Source organism: Falco rusticolus, chromosome 4, assembly GCF_015220075.1.
Source record: "Falco rusticolus isolate bFalRus1 chromosome 4, bFalRus1.pri, whole genome shotgun sequence".
NCBI lineage: Eukaryota > Metazoa > Chordata > Aves > Falconiformes > Falconidae > Falco > Falco rusticolus.
The window spans coordinates 56,645,541-56,667,911 of NC_051190.1; the positions used below are offsets into that span (position 1 = coordinate 56,645,541).

A 22,371-nucleotide genomic window follows, 5' to 3' on the forward strand; every position below is an offset into this window, starting at 1 on the left:
AATGACTGTCAGGAAGAAAAATGTGGAAAATAAACCAGCTTGCATTATTTCATGCAGGGAGACAGATTAAGACATAGAGAGCAGTGCCGGAGTTCAAGTGGTTTCAGTCAGATTTCTGGGACTTCTGAAACTATAAGTTATTTCTCCGAAACACACCAAAAGATAGAGGAAAAAGAGGTAATTATAACTTTTATCATCTTGTGTCATATGCTAGAGATTAAAATTGTCACAGCGGTTCTCTCATTCAGCAATGACAGGACAAGGTGGGGTTTTCTGAAGAGCAGAAAGTATAATCCCTGTGAAGACGGTACATCTTTCTAGAGGTAACAATAGTTTAAAGCATGGAGGTTTGTCTCGCATAAGCAGCCATGGCTAACAGTGTAATTTAATATATTATTTTGTACAAAATAAGAGAAATTAATGGAGAAACACACTCACTTTAAACATATCTGATACCGTTCATTTTTATAGATAACTCTGCTGTTATCCTTGGATGCAAAGATTTGTTCTCTAGAAACAGTTCCCAAAACAACCATACTTTTTCTGGTCTAGAAACTTATTCTAATGCATAATAGATCTAATAAGCTCTAGAAGCATATTCTGATGTGGTACAGTCCACATCAAAATAGGTGAAGAATCATGGTTTGCCTCCAGTGACCCAGGAAATTAAATGGAAGTTCATCAGCTTTTTGGATTACTACCTCCAAAAGTCAAACCACTTTAACATTTTCAGATTTTAGATAAAGTTGACAGTAGTTTTGTTTGTTAGGCATTATTTAATTATACTTACATAAAAATAAAAATATCAAAATGCCCTTGGATTTAAATAATTTCATTTTTGTCTATGCTGAAGATTCACTAGGACCTGAAGTTAATGTAAAGCAGCATGGCTGTCAACAGAGCTAATTCCCTCCTTCTGGCTTCTTATTCTTATCCCTATCCTCATGTCTTCCCTTTCCATGTCATACAGGGCACTTACACCTTATGGCTGGTAGATTGTTTTATTCCTTTTTCTTTATACTTGTTTTCCTTATTGTCCTTAGTTTTCTAGGTGTGTAGGTTACCTACTAATAACTACAATCCTTTGAGATGTGTAGACTATACATACATTTCTTTCCTGCTAGGCCTTTCCACTATCAAGCCTTTTGAGACATGCTTTGTATCTCTGAAAATGAAAAGGGTATTGGATTGGCATGAAGAAGTCAGAGTTTTCTCTAAATTAAAGTTGTAGAATAATCTCTTCTAAATGTTTTCCTTCCTGCAAGTCCAGTGTAAACAGCTAAATAAACCAATAAACTTAGGAAATTAAAACCATGGAAACAAACAGTAGGGATTAGTCTTTTCTGCCCTATTATTTGTAATTTTGGTTTGGTAGTTCAACAATATTAAGGTAATTTATATGCTGCAGATATTATTTTTTGTGTGTGTCTGTTTGTGTTAAGTTTCATTTCTTTTAAATCTGGTAACCGTATTAATTAAAAGCAAGTAAATTTTCCTCTTTGCCCTTCTCCTGTGCAGAAATGTGATGCTGGTAGCTATTCTGAAGCCAGCACTGTGGATCCAGTTACTCTTCTGGAGATGTTTTGCCAGCCTAAAAAGTCACGTCTACCTAAGGAATGCTTTGCAGAAAGTAAGAATCTTTTCTTTTTTTGCGGTGACCCCAAATGAAGCAGAATTCAAAGATATCTGTTTGGAACATTTCCAAATTGGCAAAAACTCTTTGCCTGAGACACTTGTTAATAAACATAAATCCTCAAAGAAATATACCTGAAGCCAGCACAGATCTGGAGTAGTGTTGAGAAGCCTGAACACAGGTATTTAGTACCATATGAGATGCCTGAAAGTTTGCAAGACAACGGCATTGGAGCTGGCAGAACTGTCACAGAAGCTGCAGAATATCTGAAGTGGCCTAAAATGGTTCTAAACTCCTGTGTTTAGGTAGCAAAATGCCACCTCTGGAGTGTGAGTTGATCTTATATTGAGGCATCAGGCTGTAAGTATCTGTATATGAGCAAAGGTACTCAAAGCACTCCTGAAGGGGCAGCTGGAGATCAATTACAATAAGTACATTGGTAGATGGTGTCTTAATACGGCACGTCAACCGAATTTGTCTGAGCTCGCAGTACAGTGGATGAATATTCAGTCAGTGCAGCTAATGGGATTCAGAGGGACGGTGTAGCTCATCCCAACGTGGACGCCTACCTTTGATTGCCTGAATAGCTCCTTAGATCCCATTGACTCATAGTTGAGTCCTACCACCTTTACATCTTACTGGTGAAATGTGTTTCTGGTGCGAAACAGTGAACAGAGAATCTAGTTGTAACATCTCCGCAGTACAATCAAGTGCAATAATCAGTGAAAATAATAATTTACTAAACCACTAGTAAGATAATATCTCTTTTCAAAACAAAAAGAATAAATGCAGAAAATAAAATAATCAAGGTTTTTTTGATGGAAGTAATGGCTTTTTTGTGCTTTTTCCATGTATAAGTTGCTCCATTAAAAGAGGTCATTTTGGACTACAAATCATATCTTCTCTTTAGCTTTAGATCATTTCAGCCACGGCATCACCCCATAAGTAAATCAGCACTTTCTTTATATAGTATATAGAAGGTCATTTTAAGATGTCTTACAGTTTTTAGATTCTATGTCTCCACATGTTCAATGGAATTTAATATGCTGTTCTTTCTCTTTTCAGGTTGTATTGAATGTTTTCCGTGTTGTATAGTGGATATAACTAAGTTTCCAGGCAGAACTTGGTGGAATTTTAGAAAAACCTGCTACAGAATTGTTAAACATAGCTGGTTTGAAAATTTTATAATTTTTATGATAATATTGAGCAGCGCAGCACTGGTAAATTTAATTCAATTTGTCAAATTTTGAATTGATGGTTGTTAGTAAAGGAAAAGAATCATATTATTATTTATTTCTTCTACTCTCACATTCCTTTTCCCAGGGAGAGACAAGAGCATAATAAATGTATCCCTTAGGAGTTACAAGGCTTTTGTCCACTTGGATAAGATATTTAACTATCTGGAACCATATTCATCTGCGTAGTCCCATTCTTCATGGAACATAGTTCTTCACACACTTGTGTACTTAATTAGGAGGCTAAACCACGGTCTGAAATTACTTAGGAAATCTTAAAAAAATAAAGCTTCTCCTAAATTTGTAAAGCAGACTAACTTCTCAGTAAAAACCTAGATTTAAAATCATCCAAACATTAAAATGATCAGAATCTAAAACTGAAGATGTCTGTAAACTGGTAGGTGATTTAATGTTTCATCACTACTCTGATTATGTCCCTTTCTACTGAAGCACAAAGGAAGTTTTATTTGATTTGAAACCATATTCACTATGTCTACTGAAAGTAATTTGTTAAATAAAACATTATTTAGCGCAGAAGGAGCATAACCAACTAGTGTGAAAGTGACCTATATGGTGGATGTCAGAATTTTCCAGATAAAATCTCTGTGCATTAATTTAGGTTGTCCACTGAACCATAGGTCTGAACTGTCTGCTTAAAAATGTCTGTGGCAAAATCTCCAAGGGAATTCCCTGGGAATCCCGAGGATTTCTCTGTACTCAGATGGAACCAAACTGAAGCAAGGAAGGAAACTGAGTTATTATTTAATGTACTGTAGGATCTGGCTGAGTTGAACACAAAACTGGTTGGTATCCAGATGCAAGATAACAGAACAATAATGATTTCTTTTCATCGAAGATGTATTGCAGTGGTCAGAACTTTCATTGAAAACTTTCAGATTTCAAAGATACTATTGTCCTCTTGCAAAAAGGGGCTTGCCCATTTTCTGTTTGTTTATAAAGTTATTTGCTGATACAGAATTTTCTGAATCAGCTGGAATGAAGGGTTACAATACCATCAGGCATGTCCATGGCTTTGAAGTATATTAAATGAGATGGTTATCATATAATACACGGAAAAATATGTGGTAAGTGCTCAGTGCTCAGAGAAAAGGAAGAATTAATGGTTAGAAATTTGGAAGAGCATCACTGCTAATGAATGGGTGATTTGAATAGTAGATGGAAATCAAGGAAGCCAAGGTTAAACTGTGAAAAAGACGATGCTAATTATTAAACTTGCTCAGAAAAAAGGTAGGAAATGGTAAATAGGTTTATGTACATGAATGACCGGAGTTCTCAGTTACCCATAGTCAAATTACTTGTCCTGTGGACAGTGACAGCCCTGCACTGTAGACATTTCTCCTAATTGTAGCACAACTGAATGACTGCCGCTTCAAAGACCACTTAGCTCCAGGAATAGTATTACTGCTTTCTTATGCTGCAGAGCAGGAATGCGTAACTCTTACCAGATGTTGGTAACTATACATAGATGCATCTCTGCCTTGTGTTTTTTTCAGTGAGAATATAAAGCAGAAACACAGCAATGATTTTACAGGAGTTTATTGTTTCAGGTCTCATTTGAGCTAAGCACTTGGTTGTGCTCCAGCTCCCCCTTTATCTATGGCCTTTTAGGCTGGTTTATTATTATCAGCATGTCGTAAATACAGGGGAGCAAATCAGGTCTGCTGTAATGACGAAATAACCAGTGTCTCCCAGAGCACTGGAGATACATAGCAGAGTCACCCAGGTGTTTCTGCAAGAGATACATAATGATTTAATGTGACTGGTGATAACTTACAACTATTAAGGCCCACTGTATTTGAACTAATCCTTGCAAAACCATTGAGCAGTCTTTGCTACCATGCTCCCTTGAACCAGAGGTCTGTGGACCACCTGTGTCAGTCTCCCCTGTAACACAGCCTGCTATTTCTTTAGGGAGTGTTGACTGTTAATGAATTTATTAAACAAAAATAGAAGGATAAGAGATTCCACAGTCAGGTAAGGAGCTGTTAAGTGAAGAGCTGATGGAGATTGGAACTGGATATGGATTAAAGTTTTGACAGACTCTGTTTGGTTCCTGACCTTTGTCACAGACTACAGCCATGTTCCTTTGGGAAAATGAATTGATCTCTCTACCCTTCATTTTCTCTATAAAACAAAGATATTTGTGTTCCATCATATCAAGGATGTGAGATAGTGTATTCCTTTTGAGAGGGCAGACCCTTCAACTTCTCATTTCAACTTTTTTACTCATGGCAAGATAGACAGAAAGTTAGCAGCTGCAGAGGCAATGTCAGAGAAGGGGACATGAATTTGAATGAGGGTAAGAGAAAGAGAAGTTGTTAAATGCCCTGACGTGCGCTAGAGGCACACTGAGCTCTTGGGACAGCGTGAAAGAGAAGGAGACAAGAGGAGACTGAGTAATTTACATGTAGGAATCATAAGGTCTGGGCGAAGCTATGGTACAGGATGAGTTCTGATATAACTACATAAATAAAAGATTTTAAGTAATAAGCCCGGATTTGTTGGGGGAAACAGTGGTAGTGAAAATGGATGGATAGATCATTAGAAATGTTGGCACAAAAGAGAAAAGAAGTTGAGATGGAGCTATAAGGTAGAGGAGGAATGGATGAAAGCAAGAATCAAGACATTGCCAGAGGCTTGATGAGGAAATGATGTAAGATGTTAAAAGGAATTGGGAACAGGTAGGCAATATCAAAAACTTAAAATAGGTTAGCGAAGCGGCAGCTATATTAAACAGTAGTGAACAATGGCATGAAATACAGCAATCAATAAAACGTGTTCCTAAACCCTTACTGACATCAAAGTAGTGTCGAGATTTAGGTGAAAAAAATGTGAAATTCCAGGAATTAACAGTTCCAGATAAGGTATTAGTCATATTTTTTTCATATCTGTATTACAAAAGCCTGCAGGCTGACTAAAGATGAATCATTTGGAAGGTCTAAGTCTGAAAGACAGTGGTTAATGTGTTTAATTCAAGCTTTATTATGAAGGATTTTAGACGAACAACTTCAAAATTATCCACTAACTTGGGAAGACAGGATGTTTAATAGCCAGAATTGACCCTCATCAGATATTTTTTTGAAGAAGTGTTGAGCATAAAGAACTGGAAGTATGTGATTTTTCAACCAACCTGAAAATGAGATTGTACTTATTTTACAGTTTAATTTTTTACGCCCAAGTATAAAATTAAGTGGTGGTTGCCCATGATTTAATATGAAATGGCTATAATAAGCCAAACTGTGTACTATTGTGCAATTAAAAAAAAAATCTGTAAAAACTACTGAACTGTTTTAAAACCAAATTTTGAAATTCCAGGCATTTGAAGATATTCACCTGCAGGAGAGAAAAACAGTGAAAAAGCTCCTAGAGTATGCTGATAAAATATTTACCTATGTTTTTTTTATGGAGATGCTTCTGAAATGGATAGCTTATGGTTGGCACAGTTATTTCACAAATGCCTGGTGTTGGCTTGACTTCATCATTGTATGTGTAAGTATTGTATTCAGCTTGTCTTACATTTTGAATTTTGATATGCTCTGTATAGAGAGCTACATGTAAAATCTGATGGTGAATAAACACAAGTTTCAACAAGGTAGCACTGTCACTGAGGAGAATGTTGGTTATAAAAACCTTTTCAAGTGCAGAAAGAGAGTGCAATTAGTGATCAGAAATAAAAATAAAATAAATTAATTAAGCCGGTAGAAAACTGTGAAGCTGCTGGCAGCTCTGACATTTAGAAACAGAAAAAAGTAGAGTTGCTTCCTTAAAGGAGAAGAAATTTAGACGGTAAAGTAATTGAAAGGTATTGTTGAAAAAATGGTTTACTATAGAGTTAAAGACGTAGGAAAATATGTTTGGCCTTACAACCAAGAAATCCTAGCAATGCTTTACATATCTATAAAGAGAAATGATGAAATCATCCATAGTGAGATGGAGGAAGTGCAGTGTTCAGTTCAGACTAAGTTAAATAATATAATCTTGCCATATAAAAATGGAATATTTTTGATTGTAATCAATACACTGGTAAGATACTGAAATTATTTTGTCCTTTTTTTTTTTGAAATTATTTTGAAATAAGGACATCTAAACAGCTGACTTCCAGTAATGTCAAAGTAGCTATTTGATAGCCTCTGAATAGTTTAACACTGAAGGTGGAGGAGTACTAGGAAATGTCAACAGAAAAATCTAATATCATCACTATTTACAATGAATGTATAGCATGACTTCAGCATTTACAGTTGTGTAATATTAATAGTGATGCCATCCAAAACTGAGGAAAACCATGAAAATATCCAACAGCTAGACAATGAGGCAACAAACTCAAATAGGAAGGAAGAGGCAATAGGAAGAAAAATGGAAATCATGAATTGTTAGAAAGCACCCTAATTATTGAAACAATTTTGTGATGTTTTCAATTCATTTTCTCTCATGAAAATTTAAAGTGAAGACTGGATATCTTTTAAAAATATATTTTGTTTCCACATCACCATCTTAAGGTATGATATGAAATTAATGGAATTACTGTATACACTTCTGAGAATAACTGTGCAGAAAATGGGAATATTTTATTTGAATAACCCTTTCTGGCCTGTAGTGCACAAAATTACTATACTTACCAATTTGGTTGTTATACTAGCATTAAAAAAAAATATGTGAACTGTTTTTTAGAAAAAATAAAAAAAAGTTTCAAATTAGAATGAAATAATTCCATTGTTTTTAAAATATTAGAAGGCAATGAAGTAAAATTATATTACAATAACTTTGAATGCATATTTTCCTCATTTGACTTAATGGTCAATGATGCTGTAACATTCAGCCTATGATTATCTACTGACACAAATAAAATACATTTTTGTATACCCTGTAATGATCTTGGTTTCAATTCAATGAACACAGCTGTCATTTGTTTCCTGGGGACTAACTAGTGTTTCCCAAGACACATCACCTTGTTCCTCTGGGAGTGCCCTGAAATCTCTCAGGACTCTTAGAGCATTAAGGCCACTACGAGCTTTGTCAAGATTTGAAGGGATAAAGGTAAGGATCTTGGGTGTGTGTGTGTGTGTTTTGTAATAACTGCGTTTGAAGCTCTTGCAACAATTTCAACTTGAATCTCTATTTTGGGACATGATGGCATTAAGATGGTTCCGATTGCCAACTTACATATTATGGTTGTTATTTTGAAAGAATACCTAACACTTTCACAGAAATTTATAAATACAAGTGAAATAAGGAAATGGAATTATAATGTGCTACCACAATTAATTATTACATATATTAATGTGAACGCCAGAATATTTCTCCATGTTTCCATTTTCAGTGCAATTTGCAGAATAAACTAAGCAAGAATTTTTTTAGACTTATATTTTTCTGAAACCCATTCTTTCGTTTATCTTAGACATGGAAAAATTTCATCCAGCAATATTTGGCAAATTCTTCTGAACAAAAATTAATTTTCTTGGGAAAAAAGGAACAATTTTTAATTACTTGTCAATAGAAAAGAAGATATATATATATAGTTATGTGTGCTGTGTGCAGTCAGTTGCCAGTGGTTATTGGGTGATGTTCATTTTGTTGTGGAGAGCAAACTCTTGTTCTCTTACAAAACACCTCCAAGATAAAAAGAGAGTTATTTATGATATTGTAGTAAATGCAGATGATATAACCCATTCCCCTATACCTGATTTTTAGATCTCATAGCTACTACAGACTAATAATCTTATGTATTTCTTTTACCCAAGGATAATTCTGGTTACAATCTCTTTTACTTCCTTCCTCAAAAAGGCAAGATAGATCCCACAGAATTACATGTTAAGACAAGTTTGATGTTGAGCTGAAGGCTGGCTTTACATTTGTCATCTGCTAGTTTTTATATGGATGAGAATCTGCAATACCTACAGAAGAAGAAAAAAATAAGTGGTTTTCTGGGAAGGTGTCCTATTGAACGTGAATAATTCTTTCTTTTCCTTCATTTTATTTAAGGTTGTTGTGAATGCACTCTTGGGAGCTATCCCCTCAATCTTGAACGTTTTACTCGTCTGTGTTGTCTTCTGGCTCCTATTTAACATTGCAGGAGTAAAATTTCTTGGAAAAAAATTTTCAAAATGCATACTCAAGAAAGGAAATATCAGTCTAATTGAAAACAGAGATAATTGTACTTTCTATAATGGAACATGGACAAATAGTGATATAAACTTTGATAATGTTGGGATGGGATACTTGGCTCTTCTCCAAGTGGTAAGTTCTTTAAAAACGTACTCAGTTTTCTTCAAAGAAATGTGTTGAGCAGCCCAATCATGGGATACTACTATGCTTCTGTGTATTTCACTGAAATTAGGGATTTTTTAGCTTCCATAAATATTTTTCTTATCTATAAGGTGCTCAGTTCTTCCTAAAGGACATTCTACCATATGCAACCTTGTATTAAAATTAGGCACTGTGTTTCATGGCTCTTCAATTTTGTTTCAATTTTGATTAACATATGGAGCCTGAAACAGTCAGCATGTTACCACATTTAAAGTTATTCTCATTTTCTTTAGTAAAAGTGAAGAGTGGATGAGAAAGAAAAAGTATAATGCAGTTTATTTATATTGCTATATTTTCTTCTATTGTTTAAGTCATAAAATATTGGGATGCTAATTTATTGATCTCCCTAAAGAGATGCCTAAAGGCATTTTTTAAAGTGGCTGTTATCCTTGTATCTTTTGTAGATAAAGTTCTTTGCCCGTATCCACCAAAGTGTCCTATGATTCTGCAGAGTTGCTAAATGTTGCAGGAAGGAATCATCTGCTGTTTTCTTAGAAATTGTTTTTATCCTTTTAGGATATATATACTATTTAAGCTGAAACATTTACTGCTTTTTCAAAAAGCAGAGAATTTACACAAATTTAAAGTTAACAAGAATTAACATTAAAAGACATTTCACAGGATTCATGGCAAGTTTTTCTTTTCAGGAAATACTTTTTTTTCCCTTTACTAAACTCCAGTGAATCATACTTCCAAGCAGATATTTAGAAGTGATGCACATTTTTTCATAGCACACTGCTCACTTTTCCACAACTCTTATCTCATTTATATTACTCTACCTAATTTGTAAAAATTTTATTTTAGTGAGAATAACCTTAATAATGCATTTCTTTCAGGCAACTTTTAAAGGTTGGATGGACATTATGTATGCAGCAGTGGATTCACGTAAGGTGTGTTGCTAAAGTGAGATTTTAGTTCTTTTCCCTTTGCTTCTTTCCTTTTCTATCCACACAATGCATTTTTCAGCTTTGTCTGCAATATCAAGTCAGAAATATAACTGGATGAGTGCATCATACTACGCAGTAAAACAATAATCCTTGGAGTGCCAAATATCTGGTACTTAGACAAAAGAAAACTGGTCAAAATAGAGTGACACCAGACAAAAACCTATTTCAAGAATGCAGAGGGCAAGGAGTTGCAAGTTTTGGACAAGTCTGTTTTGGCGACAGAGTTCAGAAGGTCTTGGAGGGACTATGCCTCTGAAGTGTGTATAGTAGCATTAAAATGGCATGCATCTCTATCAGTTATTTCTGGAGGTTTTCTTCCCTGAATTTGACATCCTTACTATTTCTTCCCCATTTCCATGTGCTGTTTCGTATTCTCTCAGTAGTAGAGTGTGTTTTAACTTTTCTATGTTTAATTTAATTTGTGTTTTCCTTATTCATTCAAGTGCTGTGCTTTTGAATGTAGTGAAATAACTGCTAATTAAAATTGTTCCTTGTAGGGCTGATTGTAGTGAGCTGGATTTTTAAAACTGCTTCTTGGCTGGAATTTGAAGGGATGGCAGTTCACCATTATGTTTAGTCTCAGCTGTTTTTCTAATCTAGGCGTTCACAGCATCACTTCTGATTGATCTGTTTATCTATGACTGAAGAATTTACTAGAGCTGGATTTAGCTAAATATCGTTGTAATTATCTTTACAAACAATAACAAAACAGAACAAGACAATTGTTCTACTTGTACATCTAAATAAAGGTTTAAATAGGTAGGAATAATTTATCCCTCCTGGCAATAAAAGGATTTGTTCCTGTAAACTGGAAATGATAAAGCTGTGATTATCTGATTTTTCTGTTTTGATTTTTTTTAACAGATAGACGAACAGCCAAAGTTTGAAGCATTCTTAGCCATGTATATGTATTTTGTTATTTTCATTATTTTTGGATCTTTCTTCATGCTGAACCTTTTCATTGGAGTGGTTATCAGCAATTTTAATCAACAAAGGAAAAAGATAAGTATTACATGAGCTAATTCAGAGTCTCTCATAATCCAGATTTGATTAAGTGAATGTTAGTTTGACGTCTGCATGTCTAATATTTTCAGGGAACTATTTGACTGGAGAAATTTAAAATAATAGATACCAAGTTTTGAAAACAGGAGTCCCCTTCTCAAAGCTTTTAGTAATTTATCTGTACATTCTATTTTCGTACCAAATTCTGATTTTTTCTAAGTAGGAGGACAAGGAGGAAAGAGTGGGTAGTTTTAGAAAAGAGAAGCCAAAAAAAGTTACATTGACTTTTCTACAGGAGAGTGAAATTCTTTGCTTCTCCTTTGAAGATTTTCTCTGGAGAATAGAATAACCCTTTTTGCTCAGAGTAAACTACAGGAGGATTACAACTTCAGGGTTCATATTTGGAAGACAGAATCTCTACAGGAGCCATTTATTATTTCTGTAAGCTGATTTATACACCAAGTGTCAAAGAATTACTGCCCTTGGTGGTGATAGATGGCAATAAGGCCCACGAGAAATTCTTCTGCCCTCTACATATGAACAGAGAAAGGATATGTAAGAGCTGAGGAACAATGGTCCAACTTCACTATAATAATTTCCTTTTATAACAAAGTCCCAGTTATAATAATCCCAACAGACAGAAGAAACACTGGCTAAGTAGCTTATGAGCCTGAACATTTGCTAGAAGTTTATGTGGACGTAACACTTTTTTCTTAGTCCATGCTGTCAGTGGGCATTTTTTTTCATTTTCATTTCTTTGCTGCTTTTTGGGGATTTTCACGGAGATTCCATATAGTAAAATTAAACTGATTTTTCAAAGTTTTTTTTTTACCAGAGTGATTCAAAGTGCAGATGCTGTACTGAGTATTGTTTTACATGTTTCTTGTACAAAATGCTAATCATTCAATGCTTTTATGATGAGTGGCTCTCCTGAATTCTCAGATTCAAAGTGATTGCTAAGTAGTACAGGTGGTGTAGATGGTAATCAGATGAGCACCAGAAATTCAGTATCAGGAACCCCCCACAGAATTTGGTCCCAAAATGCTTGTTCATAACCCTCTCTTTACTTGCTAGCCCAGCAATATACTTCTGTTTCTACCTTTCCCAAAAATATAAATGGGAAGTATTTTACTTGTTGATGAGTCTTATGCCATTTTAAAAATATGAAAGAAATTTATAAAATTTCAGGAAGGCCCTCCCATCTGAGGAAAGTGACTTGGGAGCACTGTCGAGACTAGACTTTCATGATCAAATCCTAATCAACTTTTTGCAGTACTTCTTGTCAAAGAACAAGGGGAAAAGGAGAAATGGTGAAGACATTTGGTCTCTGTGCTCTCTGAGATGCCTCTTGTGACAGTTGTTACTGTTTTTTTGCATAAATTTGCTGCTGTTTATATAGTTGAGTGCATAAACTTCAGCTGATCAACAGTATTCTTTCCGTTTACTTAGGTGGAAGAGATCTGTTTTTGACTGAGGAACAGAAAAAGTATTATAATGCCCTAAAAAAACTTGGATCCAAGAAACCTCAGAAACCCATCCCAAGACCATTGGTAGGACCATCTGAAGTAGAATATGATAGAAGATATAAAGGTGGTGACTGTATTTAAACTTAGTAGCCAGGCATCTGGAATAAACTTCACTTTAGAGCCCATCATCTTCCTCATTCAATATAGTATTTACATTTTCCTCTCCATTTCTTAATTTAATCTGATGCAGTCTTTCTTTGTAGGTATTAATTAAGGAAATTTACAGCCTATTTATCACCTATTCAAATGTACAATCTATTTATAAAGGTTCATATTAAGTATTTGATATTCATACCATGACCTTGGTTGCTTTAGTTGCATGCTACTGCTCCTGCAACTAGATTGGATTTTTGCAGGTGAGAAGGAATAGTGAGTAGTGTATGCCCCATAGCTGTTACTTTTAAATAATCTTATGCTTTATTTCTTATAGTTTCTTAAATTTAATTCCAGGCCTGGCTTCACATAGTAACTATTCAGAATTTTCCTTGCTTATGACATTTTAATTAGAATAAGTATTTCTATTAAAAGAGAAATCACAATGTATTCTGAACGTTTTCCTGCTGTATTTTCTCTAAGGAAATGTGGTTGCATGATACCTGAAAATACTTAGCAAAATACTGTTTTCTTTGAAGGTCTAAACAAAACACCTAAAAGTGCTTCTAGAAGCTTATTGTTAAAGTTATATTCCCTTAAATTCTCTTTCTAAGCACAAATTACTGATTAATATTTGAATGTAGCCTGGATCTTCACAGTAGCATTTGATGCCAAAAAACCTTGGAATGAGGAAAACTGCTAAGAGACTTTGAGTACTTTTAGCAGCAAGCTATTTATTATCTGCGCAGGGGAGGAGGTGGTTTGCACCACAGAAACTCGCTCTGAAGCACAGGTGCGAAACAGGCTAATTTATACATTTGACATATGTGATTGCAACATCTCTTCATACATTATGCATGTAATTACAACATCACATTGCATATTAATGATAGGCGGAGTCTAAGCAGAATCCTCTCTTGGCATCAGTTTTGAGGGGGTCATTCCGGCCTTCGGCCCCGCTCAGGTAGCCTTCCTCAGAGTTGAACCTTTCAACTTTCTTTTATAAGTGACCCTGCCAGGATCTTTTATATAAATCTTGGCTTGTTACCATTTTCTTCTATTGGTGTGTCTAACTTTACCTGATTTATGATTTCTAGTACCTGGTACAGCAGTTTCCAACAATGGCTTAGGCCTGCGTACAGTGAGCAAGAACAGGCGATTCAGCACTACACGCTGTGTTTCCTCCCAAGCTGAGCAATTTTGCAAGGCAGAACGGGGCTTTTACAGACCTGAGACTCTTCTCAGGTGGATCTTAAGGTTTTTAGGCCTTATTCCTTTTCACATTAAGCAGTTCTTCTCTTTCTCTCCACAGAACATGTTCCAAGGATTACTGTTTGATATAATATCGCACAAAGCATTTGACATTACCATTGTGACTCTCATCTGTCTAAATATGGTCGTTATGATGGCAGAAAATAATGAGAATAACATCAAGGATGTTCTTAAAAAAATCAACTTCTTTTTTGTGGTGGTGTTTACTGGGGAATGTGTCATAAAAATACTAGCCTTAAGACATTACTTCTTCACCAGCGCCTGGAACATATTTGATTTAGCTGTTGTGGTCCTTTCACTAGTTAGTAAGTATCAGTTGTTATTAGATAGGTAATGTGTTTTACCAATACAAAACCAAATTGCAGTATGAAGTAACCACTTACATATAGCTGATAAATAAATTCCAGATCCATTGCACTTATTCAAACCATATGCTAAGTGATTCCTTAGATGTATTTTTGTTTTCCCTTATGTCTTTGCAGAGTACTAAAATGGATAGTTTTCAATTGTTTTTTAAAGTATGAGTTTTTATTGAGTAATTAACAGAATAGGAATTTAATGCAGTAACATCTTTTCTAAGTTATTGTACTTAAACTCTTTTCTTAATGTTTTTATGCTTTCAATTTACATGTAATCACATTAAGTGTTGTTTTCACAGTAAAAGTCAATTCAGTTTAAAAAAACATTTATATGAAAAATGAGAAAGATTTATTTCATTTTCCAGGAATTTCTTTTAAGAAGGCAGATCCCGAGGGCTGATTTAGAAAGCTAAGGAAAAATTTGATTGCTCAGCACCATTCTAATTCTGGGTCACCATTTGTGACAGTGAAAAGTCTTATTAAAACTGGCTTGGTTTTGTTTTGCTTTTCAAATGAGACTAGTTGCTTATCGTTTCCTCTGCAAAGGGTCACATATAGCTTGAATTTCTTGTACAGCTTATTAAGTCTGTGCTTCCTACTCAGGCTCAGTTTATATCATAGAATAAAGAAAAACTGATCTGAGTTCTCTGCTTCATCCCCTTTGCTATCCCATGCAACCCAGGAAAATGCTGACTTCTTAAGCCTTCTGTTTGTAATAATTTACATTACTCTGATAGTAAGATCATAGAAGGAGGTGCAATGGAGGATGAGTACTGAAAGACAGTTTTCCTTTATTTTCTTCTTGCTCTTCTCTGATCTCATTCAAGTACCAAGCATTAATGAAAATCTCACACTTAGCAGGTGGCTTAGGCCTGCAGGAGAACCAGTGTTCAGACAGCAGCTAGGAGGCAAGCCCCATAGCTTCCAGCACAGGAGCTGAATGGATTTAAAAGGATTTTTTAACTACTTAGCAATGCGTAATTTCACCCCCTGAATTTGAGAAATCTGGGAGAATGCAATTTCCAAACCACACATATTTGTGATACCTCTTTATAAAGTTATTACAATTTATCTTTCTTTGCGTAAGCTCTTTTGTAAGTAATTAATGGTAATGTTTTTGTTGAAAATGATGTAATATGATCAATGTTACTTTCAACACCTAAAGCATAGAATGTAACAAAAGGGACACAAATAGGGAATTTCACTTGACAACATTTTGTTTTCTTTTTCATTTCAAAGGTATTGGACTTTCTGAAGGCTTTCAAGCCATGTTCTCTCCTACACTTTTGAGAATTTTTCGTTTGGTGCGAATTGGCCGAATCCTGAGATTAATTCGAAAAGCTAGAGGAATTCGAACTCTTCTTTTTGCATTACTGATGTCTCTTCCTGCACTGTTCAACATTGGTCTTTTGCTTTTTCTGGTTATGTTCATTTATGCCATCGTGGGCATGACAAACTTTGCCTGTGTTGGCTGGGAAGGTGGGATTGATAACCTTTTCAACTTTCAAACCTTCGATAGTAGCATTCTCTGTCTCTTCCAAATTACAACGTCAGCTGGCTGGGATGGTCTCCTGCTCCCTATGTTAAAAGGATCTAATTCATGTGCTCCCAACTTAAATTTAACAGCTGAACAGAAAGAAAATTGCACAAATAAGGGGGTTGGTATTATATTTTTTGTAAGCTATGTCATTATATCATTTCTCATTGTTGTAAATATGTACATAGCTGTCATTTTAGAGAACTTCAGTGTTGCCACTGAAGAAAGCACAGATCCTCTTTGTGAGGATGACTTTGATATGTTTTATGAGACCTGGGGAAAATTTGATCCTGAGGCAACACAGTTTATTGAATATTCTGCTCTTTCAGACTTTGCAGATGCTCTGGCAGAACCCTTACGCATTCCAAAGCCTAATAAAATTCAGCTTATATCTCTGGACATCCCTATAGTTACTGGAGATAAGATCCACTGCTTGGATATCTTGCTTGCTTTCACTAAAAGGGTCTTGGGAGAATCTGGAAATTTGGATGGTCTTGAATTACACATGGAAGAAAAATTTATAGCTGCCAATTCATCTAACATTTCTTACAAGCCAATTACTACTACCCTTAAAAGAAAACAGGAGGAGGTATCGGCTCTTGTTATTCAAAGGGCTTTCAGGAGGTATTTAATGCAGCGTTCTTTTAAAAATAAATCTTTCTTACACCGTCATAAACATTATAACAGTGCTGTCTTTGAAGAAGAAACACGTGAGAAGGAAAGTCTTATTGCATCAATGCTTAATGATAATAATGGTAGGAAGCTGGATAAATCACGAACTACCTCTTCCATATCTCTCCCTTTATTTTATGATGGCATTGCTGAAACAGGTAGCAATAAAGCGGATACATAATGTTGCCCCAATCTGCAGCATTTTTGATTAAATCAATATCGGTTGTTTTCAGATGGACAAAATATTTTGATCCCAGAGCATAATGCTCTAAATTAGAATAATGATGGGAGCCTTTCAGTATTCTGGTCGTTCAGTTTTGCAAATACTCCTTAGAACAATTAAGATTTGAACAACTATGTCATAAATCTTAAAGGAAAATCAAACCGTGGATTTTATTTTCCTCAGCTACTGGAGTAGGGGAGTTAATTTTTACATCTGTCATTTTTTGTATCACTTAGTATTTCTGTGTTTACAGAAGAAATCTGTACAAGGTTGTTGTAACTGTAATATGATTTACAAGCACACAAAGCTGTAGAACAATGTATATCTCTTTAGAGATAAAGGCTAGTTTGAAAAATTGGTTATTGTAGCAAAATTAAATAATTACTGCATTTTCTGTAAAAGAGCTCACTCAAAATTTGTGAGTATAATCAGCCACTAATTTCTATGTTGTTTGGGACCACCTTCCTCTTAGTGCCTTTGGATGGGTTTGTTTATGCTTATGGATTTTTGAGATGTCTTTACACTTGCACCTACATGGTTTTAACATATCATCAGGTGTCTGTGCTGGAAAGTTGTGTATAAATTGCTCTTTGTATCATTCAGTGTATGAAAATTGTGATACTAATAGTTACTGATATGAAGGGATGTTACACAAGAGGTATTCTTTCCAGAAAATGTTAAGAATTATTGTACATAGAATTTCATCACTATACTTCATCTAAATGTCAGAGAAATTATTACTTAGTAATATGAAAAGGAGTTCATGGTATATCTTACAAGGCTATCTTTATTAAAGTTAGAGTAAGTATTTATTTCATAGGTTGTGAAAAAAAACCCTTGTATGAACAATGTGTATTAATATTGCTTTTGCTGGGTTTTTTTGCAGCTTAGATTGGTCAGATGTTGTAGCCTCAGAACTACTAATGAACTAGGACTATTTTAGACTTTTCAATAAAGAGTTCATCTGCTTAACACATTTTTGTCTGTTTTGTAAGAGGTATCTTCAGTCTCAGATTCTTCAATAAAGCGTTCATCTGCTTAACACATTTTTGTCTGTTTTGTAAGAGGTATCTTCAGTCTCAGATTCTTCAGTAGAGTTCATCTGCTTAACACATTTTTGTCTGTTTTGTAAGAGGTATCTTCAGGGGTAGAACCACAGTAATGTAATTTTCCAAAAATAGCTACCTATTAGCACAAGAAAACCAAAAATATTTTACTTCTTACAGGGAATCATTTTCAGGCCAGGAGTAGTAGGGACAATAAGGTAATTCATTTTTACTGTCATTCCCTGTGTTAAATACTATTAAAATATGACAGATACAGTCAAATCTAAGCTACTTTTAGCAGAAATCAAGGCACATGGAAGCCACGAGTTAATGAGTTTGGATACAGTATGGTTTGAACTAGCTTCATTGCTTCCAGAACCAGCTTCTGTTCAGAAAAAAGTTGACGAGGATAACTCAGAAACCTGCCCCTGGTGCCAGCAGCACTGGGAAGCGGGATGCAGAGGTACTTGGTGGATCAGCTTGAGATCTGCTTCTGTCCCGCCTGGCTTGCTTGTGCCCTGCCCTGCAGAGTGATGCTTTTGAGGTGAAACTATTTCTTTTGTTCGGTGTAAGCTGGAATGAGCCGAGGGCTTTTGTTCAATAATCAGACACCATTAGATGGCAGCATTTACTGCATTTTAGAATATGGCCAGTCAAGTGAAACACGTCAAACTTGTACACTTCAGCATGGAGGTATTACATTAATTGTAAATAACGTAGAAAATAACATCATAACTCGCTTCTTTTTCTGTCCTGGCCTCTCCAGCTGGCCGCAGTCCTCAGCAGGCGTGTGTTCGCTGGCTGTTCTGATTTTTACATGTGACAGATTGATGGAATTAATAAATGTGGAAAACCCACCTATGTTCTCCTGTGTGCTTGGATCTTCCAGAGGGGTAGTTTCAAGCATTTCTCTATAGCACTGTAGCAGGAAATGTTTGCAAGGAAAGAGGTAAAAGTGCTTTGTTCTTGCATGTTGGAAAATGAGGAAAGACTGCAAAAGCCATATTTGGGAAATGAGAGAATCTTAATGATGAAAGAATGAATTTTAAACACTAATAATAGCTAACAAAATGCCATTTTTTTTTTTAATTAATCTGATGTTTAAGATTTAAAATTATGTTGTTTGAGTGCAACAGAAGGTGCTGCGCCCTGGTCCATAATTAGAATTACTTCAAAGGTGAACAGAAAGGTGTTAGGTTGATGGTTGGACTCTATGATCTTAAGGGTTTTTTCCAACTTAGATGGTTCTATGATTCTATTACTTTATTCCCATGTAGGGGCAGCAGTTTTGGACAAAATCATACCTGGCATGAACACATCCTTAGTGATTATTTTACCTCAGAAACATACAAAAGCCTGAATTCACCACAGTACAAATTTAAAAGCCTGGATGGATTTTTAATATTGCTTCAGCATTAATAAACGAGACTTAGCACGCTGTCGCAGGGTTGAAAGGAGAATGGTTATACCCAGCTTGTTTGTGCTAGGATTGCCCCAAAGCCAATTCAGCTGCTGAAGCAACACAGAGTTTCTTGAAGAAGACTGTATGTGGTGATGAGTTAATTGCAGTGAACAGGTGGGAGGTTTTGACATTCTTATATCTGGAACTGTGAATTTCTCCAGGCAAAACTGCTTGTGTGAACTTCATGAAAAGCAGTCAGGCATACTTGGAACACAGTGGAGGAATGTTCCTTTCTGTTTATGAAGTTTGATACTTAAATCAGAGAATAGCAAAAACAAAGGCGTTTTGGATCCCTCCAGTTAGGAAACACTGTGCAGGTAAAGCTACTAGTGAATTCCTGCAGACCAGCAGTGTGATACATAGCAAGGTTGCCTCCTTGGTGGGGATGCAGAGCTCCATTATTATATTTCCATTTATCACTTTCCTGGTTAGAAACAGTTAGCAACTGACCGCTGATAATTAAGAGTTTTCTCCTGCTTTTGTGATAGCCCTATATCCCTGACAACACGCTCCATAAAGGTTTTGTGGCAACTGTCCTTTTACTTTCTGGAGCTCTTCAGTTACTGCTAACCTTGTAATGTTTGTGCTATCTATAGTGTTCTTCAGGACTCCAAGATGCCCTGTATTTAATTTATTCCAAAAGAATTGTACTAGAGAGAATATCATCATGACATCTTTCCCTGAAACCTACCAAAGGTTATTGTGCTTGGCAAGTCTGTCCTCTGCAATGTCACTTCCCGAAGCCATCAGGGAGGTAAACATTCTGTCTCAGCTTGAGAAATCCCTCCAACTTATGTTATGCAAGAAGACACACCAAAATAACTTTTTTCTAGCTCATATTTAGAGTGAATGTTCCCATAAGAACAGCACACCCAACTGCAGCATCTTCGGCAGGGGTCAGGATTATGACCAGAAGTGATGGAGGTCTATCAAATAGTGAAACTGAACCTAGACCAATTTTTTCAATATTTATGAAAAAAGTTACAAAGATGGAGGAATTGTGTTTAAAGACTATTGTTAACTACCACCAGCTAATAGCAAGTCTGACTTAGACTTGCTTCATCAGACTTTATCAGTTTACTTTCTGGCATTTCTCTGTCTCACCAGCCAAGGAAAGGTTCTGCCAGTTGCTTCACAGAGCTGAACAATAAAAAGGGCCTGGCATGTGCAGAGCTGCCCATCTCTTCTGCTCTCCAGATCATGGACTGCCTTCCATCTGAACAGACCCTATCCCAGAGTATCTGCTGACCAGTAGCACCATTCCAGATACTGATCCCCTTCTGCTTTGGAGCTGCCTTGGAGATACCTTGGAGAACTGAACAGATATATTGTAGTCACTGAGACCTAATCCAGCAAGCACATTGCTGTCTTGGCAGGTGGGATCACTGTGTTTTGGGCAGGTCTCACGCCAGTGAGCCTTCTCTGTGGTTTCTCAGCCTTCTTCCCTTTTCTCATTTAACATCAGTGTAACTTACTGTCTGCTAGGGCTGTGCAGTGGAAGCCCATGCAATGGCTGCCTGTGCAAGCCAAAACTTACGTGTGTGTTAACTAACTCGCTCTTACATGTAGATAATGGTGTGGAAGGAAGAACTATTTGACATTCGACCATCTCTCCCTTCTCTTTTTTCTCATACCTGAGCAAATCAGATGGCTTCTTCATTTATTCCTACGTTTGGATAACTGTCTTCAGTTTTAGTAGCTGAATTCACAAATTCTTAGTTATTAATATTTTTTAGTAACATTATAAACAAATCATTTCCCACCTTGTGTTTTATCAGCACCAAGAGTGATACAGAAACATAAGGAAAATAAGAATGCAGCATCAGTAATCCCATTAGCCAATTCACTTACCACAGTATCTCATCACAGGTGCAAGATAAAGGTAAGAAAAATGACAGAATGTGACAACTAACCAAATACTGGTGTAATGATCCTTCCCCTTTGGTATCTCTAAGTGTCATCCACTTCTAGCAAGAGTAGGATAGCCTGAAATGAGAGATTAGAAGAACAAGAAATGGTTCAACTAAAAGGTTAGGTTGACTGTTTGGAAAAAGATGGTGCAAAAGAAACCTTGAACATGAAATAGTAGTTCAGAAAAAGAGAATGGAAATTTATGGGGAGAAGAGATGAACTTTGGATGAGAAAGAGCTATCTGGTATATTGAATACACACTTCAGGGGTCACTGGCAATCTAGGAAGGCTGAAAAGAACATCTGTTATGCTTTCCTGGCCCACATTAACAAACAGAAGATTTTAGGTCCAGAAGTGAAAGCTATATAATGAAAGAAAAAAAAAAAAAGATTTCACTGGTATCTTAGAGGTCTATATTGCTAAGAAATACATAAGCATGTCCCAGCAAATTGTTTGATCAATCTACACTGGAAGAAAAAAATGTCCAGTATTTCTGATACTTTGAACAGAAGGAAAATTCCTACTTCATCCTCAGTCTGGCAACAAAGTAGTCTGAGTTTTGCTTTGAATGGGCACATTCTGTCCCAGTTTATCTCAGGTTTTACTAATTCAACCACAGCTTTCCAGTGCTCTGCTACCAAGTGGTAGTCATAAATGATGAAGAATCGAATTCCACGTCTGTTGCAAATTAATGCAACTGGAGTATTGTCTGGTTTGGGGTTCCTCAGAACAAGAGACCTATTGGAGCAAGTGCAGTGGAGGGGCAGCACGATGCTGGATCACAAGATATATGAGCAAAAGCTGAAAGATTGGTTTGTTCAATCTGAAGAAAAAAAGGTGAAAGTGTGGATCTTACTTTTGGCTTCAACTACCTAATGGGTAGTTGTCGAGAAGTGAGAGCCAAACTCAGCTGTACACAGTGATACAGATAGTAGTCAATAGGCACAAGTTCCGACAGGGGAAATTCTGATTAAATATTAGGGAAAAAATCCACAGTGAGGGTGGATAAACTTTGGAACATTTTGAGAAGAGATGTTTTGGCATCTCTGTCCTTGGAGAAATTCAGAACTTGACTAGAAAGACACTGACCAGCCTCATCTACCTCCAGACTTGAGGTCTATCTGCCTTG

At 35.9% G+C, this 22,371-nt stretch overlaps 1 protein-coding gene across 1 annotated transcript in view; it reads left to right on the forward strand.

The window, feature by feature from the left end:
* The window catches only part of LOC119147484 (sodium channel protein type 5 subunit alpha-like), a 43,329-nt gene extending 24,603 nt beyond the window's left edge, over positions 1-18,726 (forward strand). Inside the window, exons 13-23 of the mRNA XM_037386559.1 lie at positions 58-177; positions 1,519-1,630; positions 2,699-2,853; positions 6,205-6,378; positions 7,786-7,923; positions 8,869-9,123; positions 10,029-10,082; positions 11,004-11,141; positions 12,587-12,691; positions 14,073-14,337; positions 15,631-18,726. Coding sequence (XP_037242456.1) covers positions 58-177; positions 1,519-1,630; positions 2,699-2,853; positions 6,205-6,378; positions 7,786-7,923; positions 8,869-9,123; positions 10,029-10,082; positions 11,004-11,141; positions 12,587-12,691; positions 14,073-14,337; positions 15,631-16,781 — 2,667 coding nt within the window. The 3' untranslated portion in view covers positions 16,782-18,726. The remainder of the gene's footprint in view (positions 1-57; positions 178-1,518; positions 1,631-2,698; positions 2,854-6,204; positions 6,379-7,785; positions 7,924-8,868; positions 9,124-10,028; positions 10,083-11,003; positions 11,142-12,586; positions 12,692-14,072; positions 14,338-15,630) is intronic.
* The last annotated feature ends 3,645 nt before the right edge of the window (positions 18,727-22,371 follow it).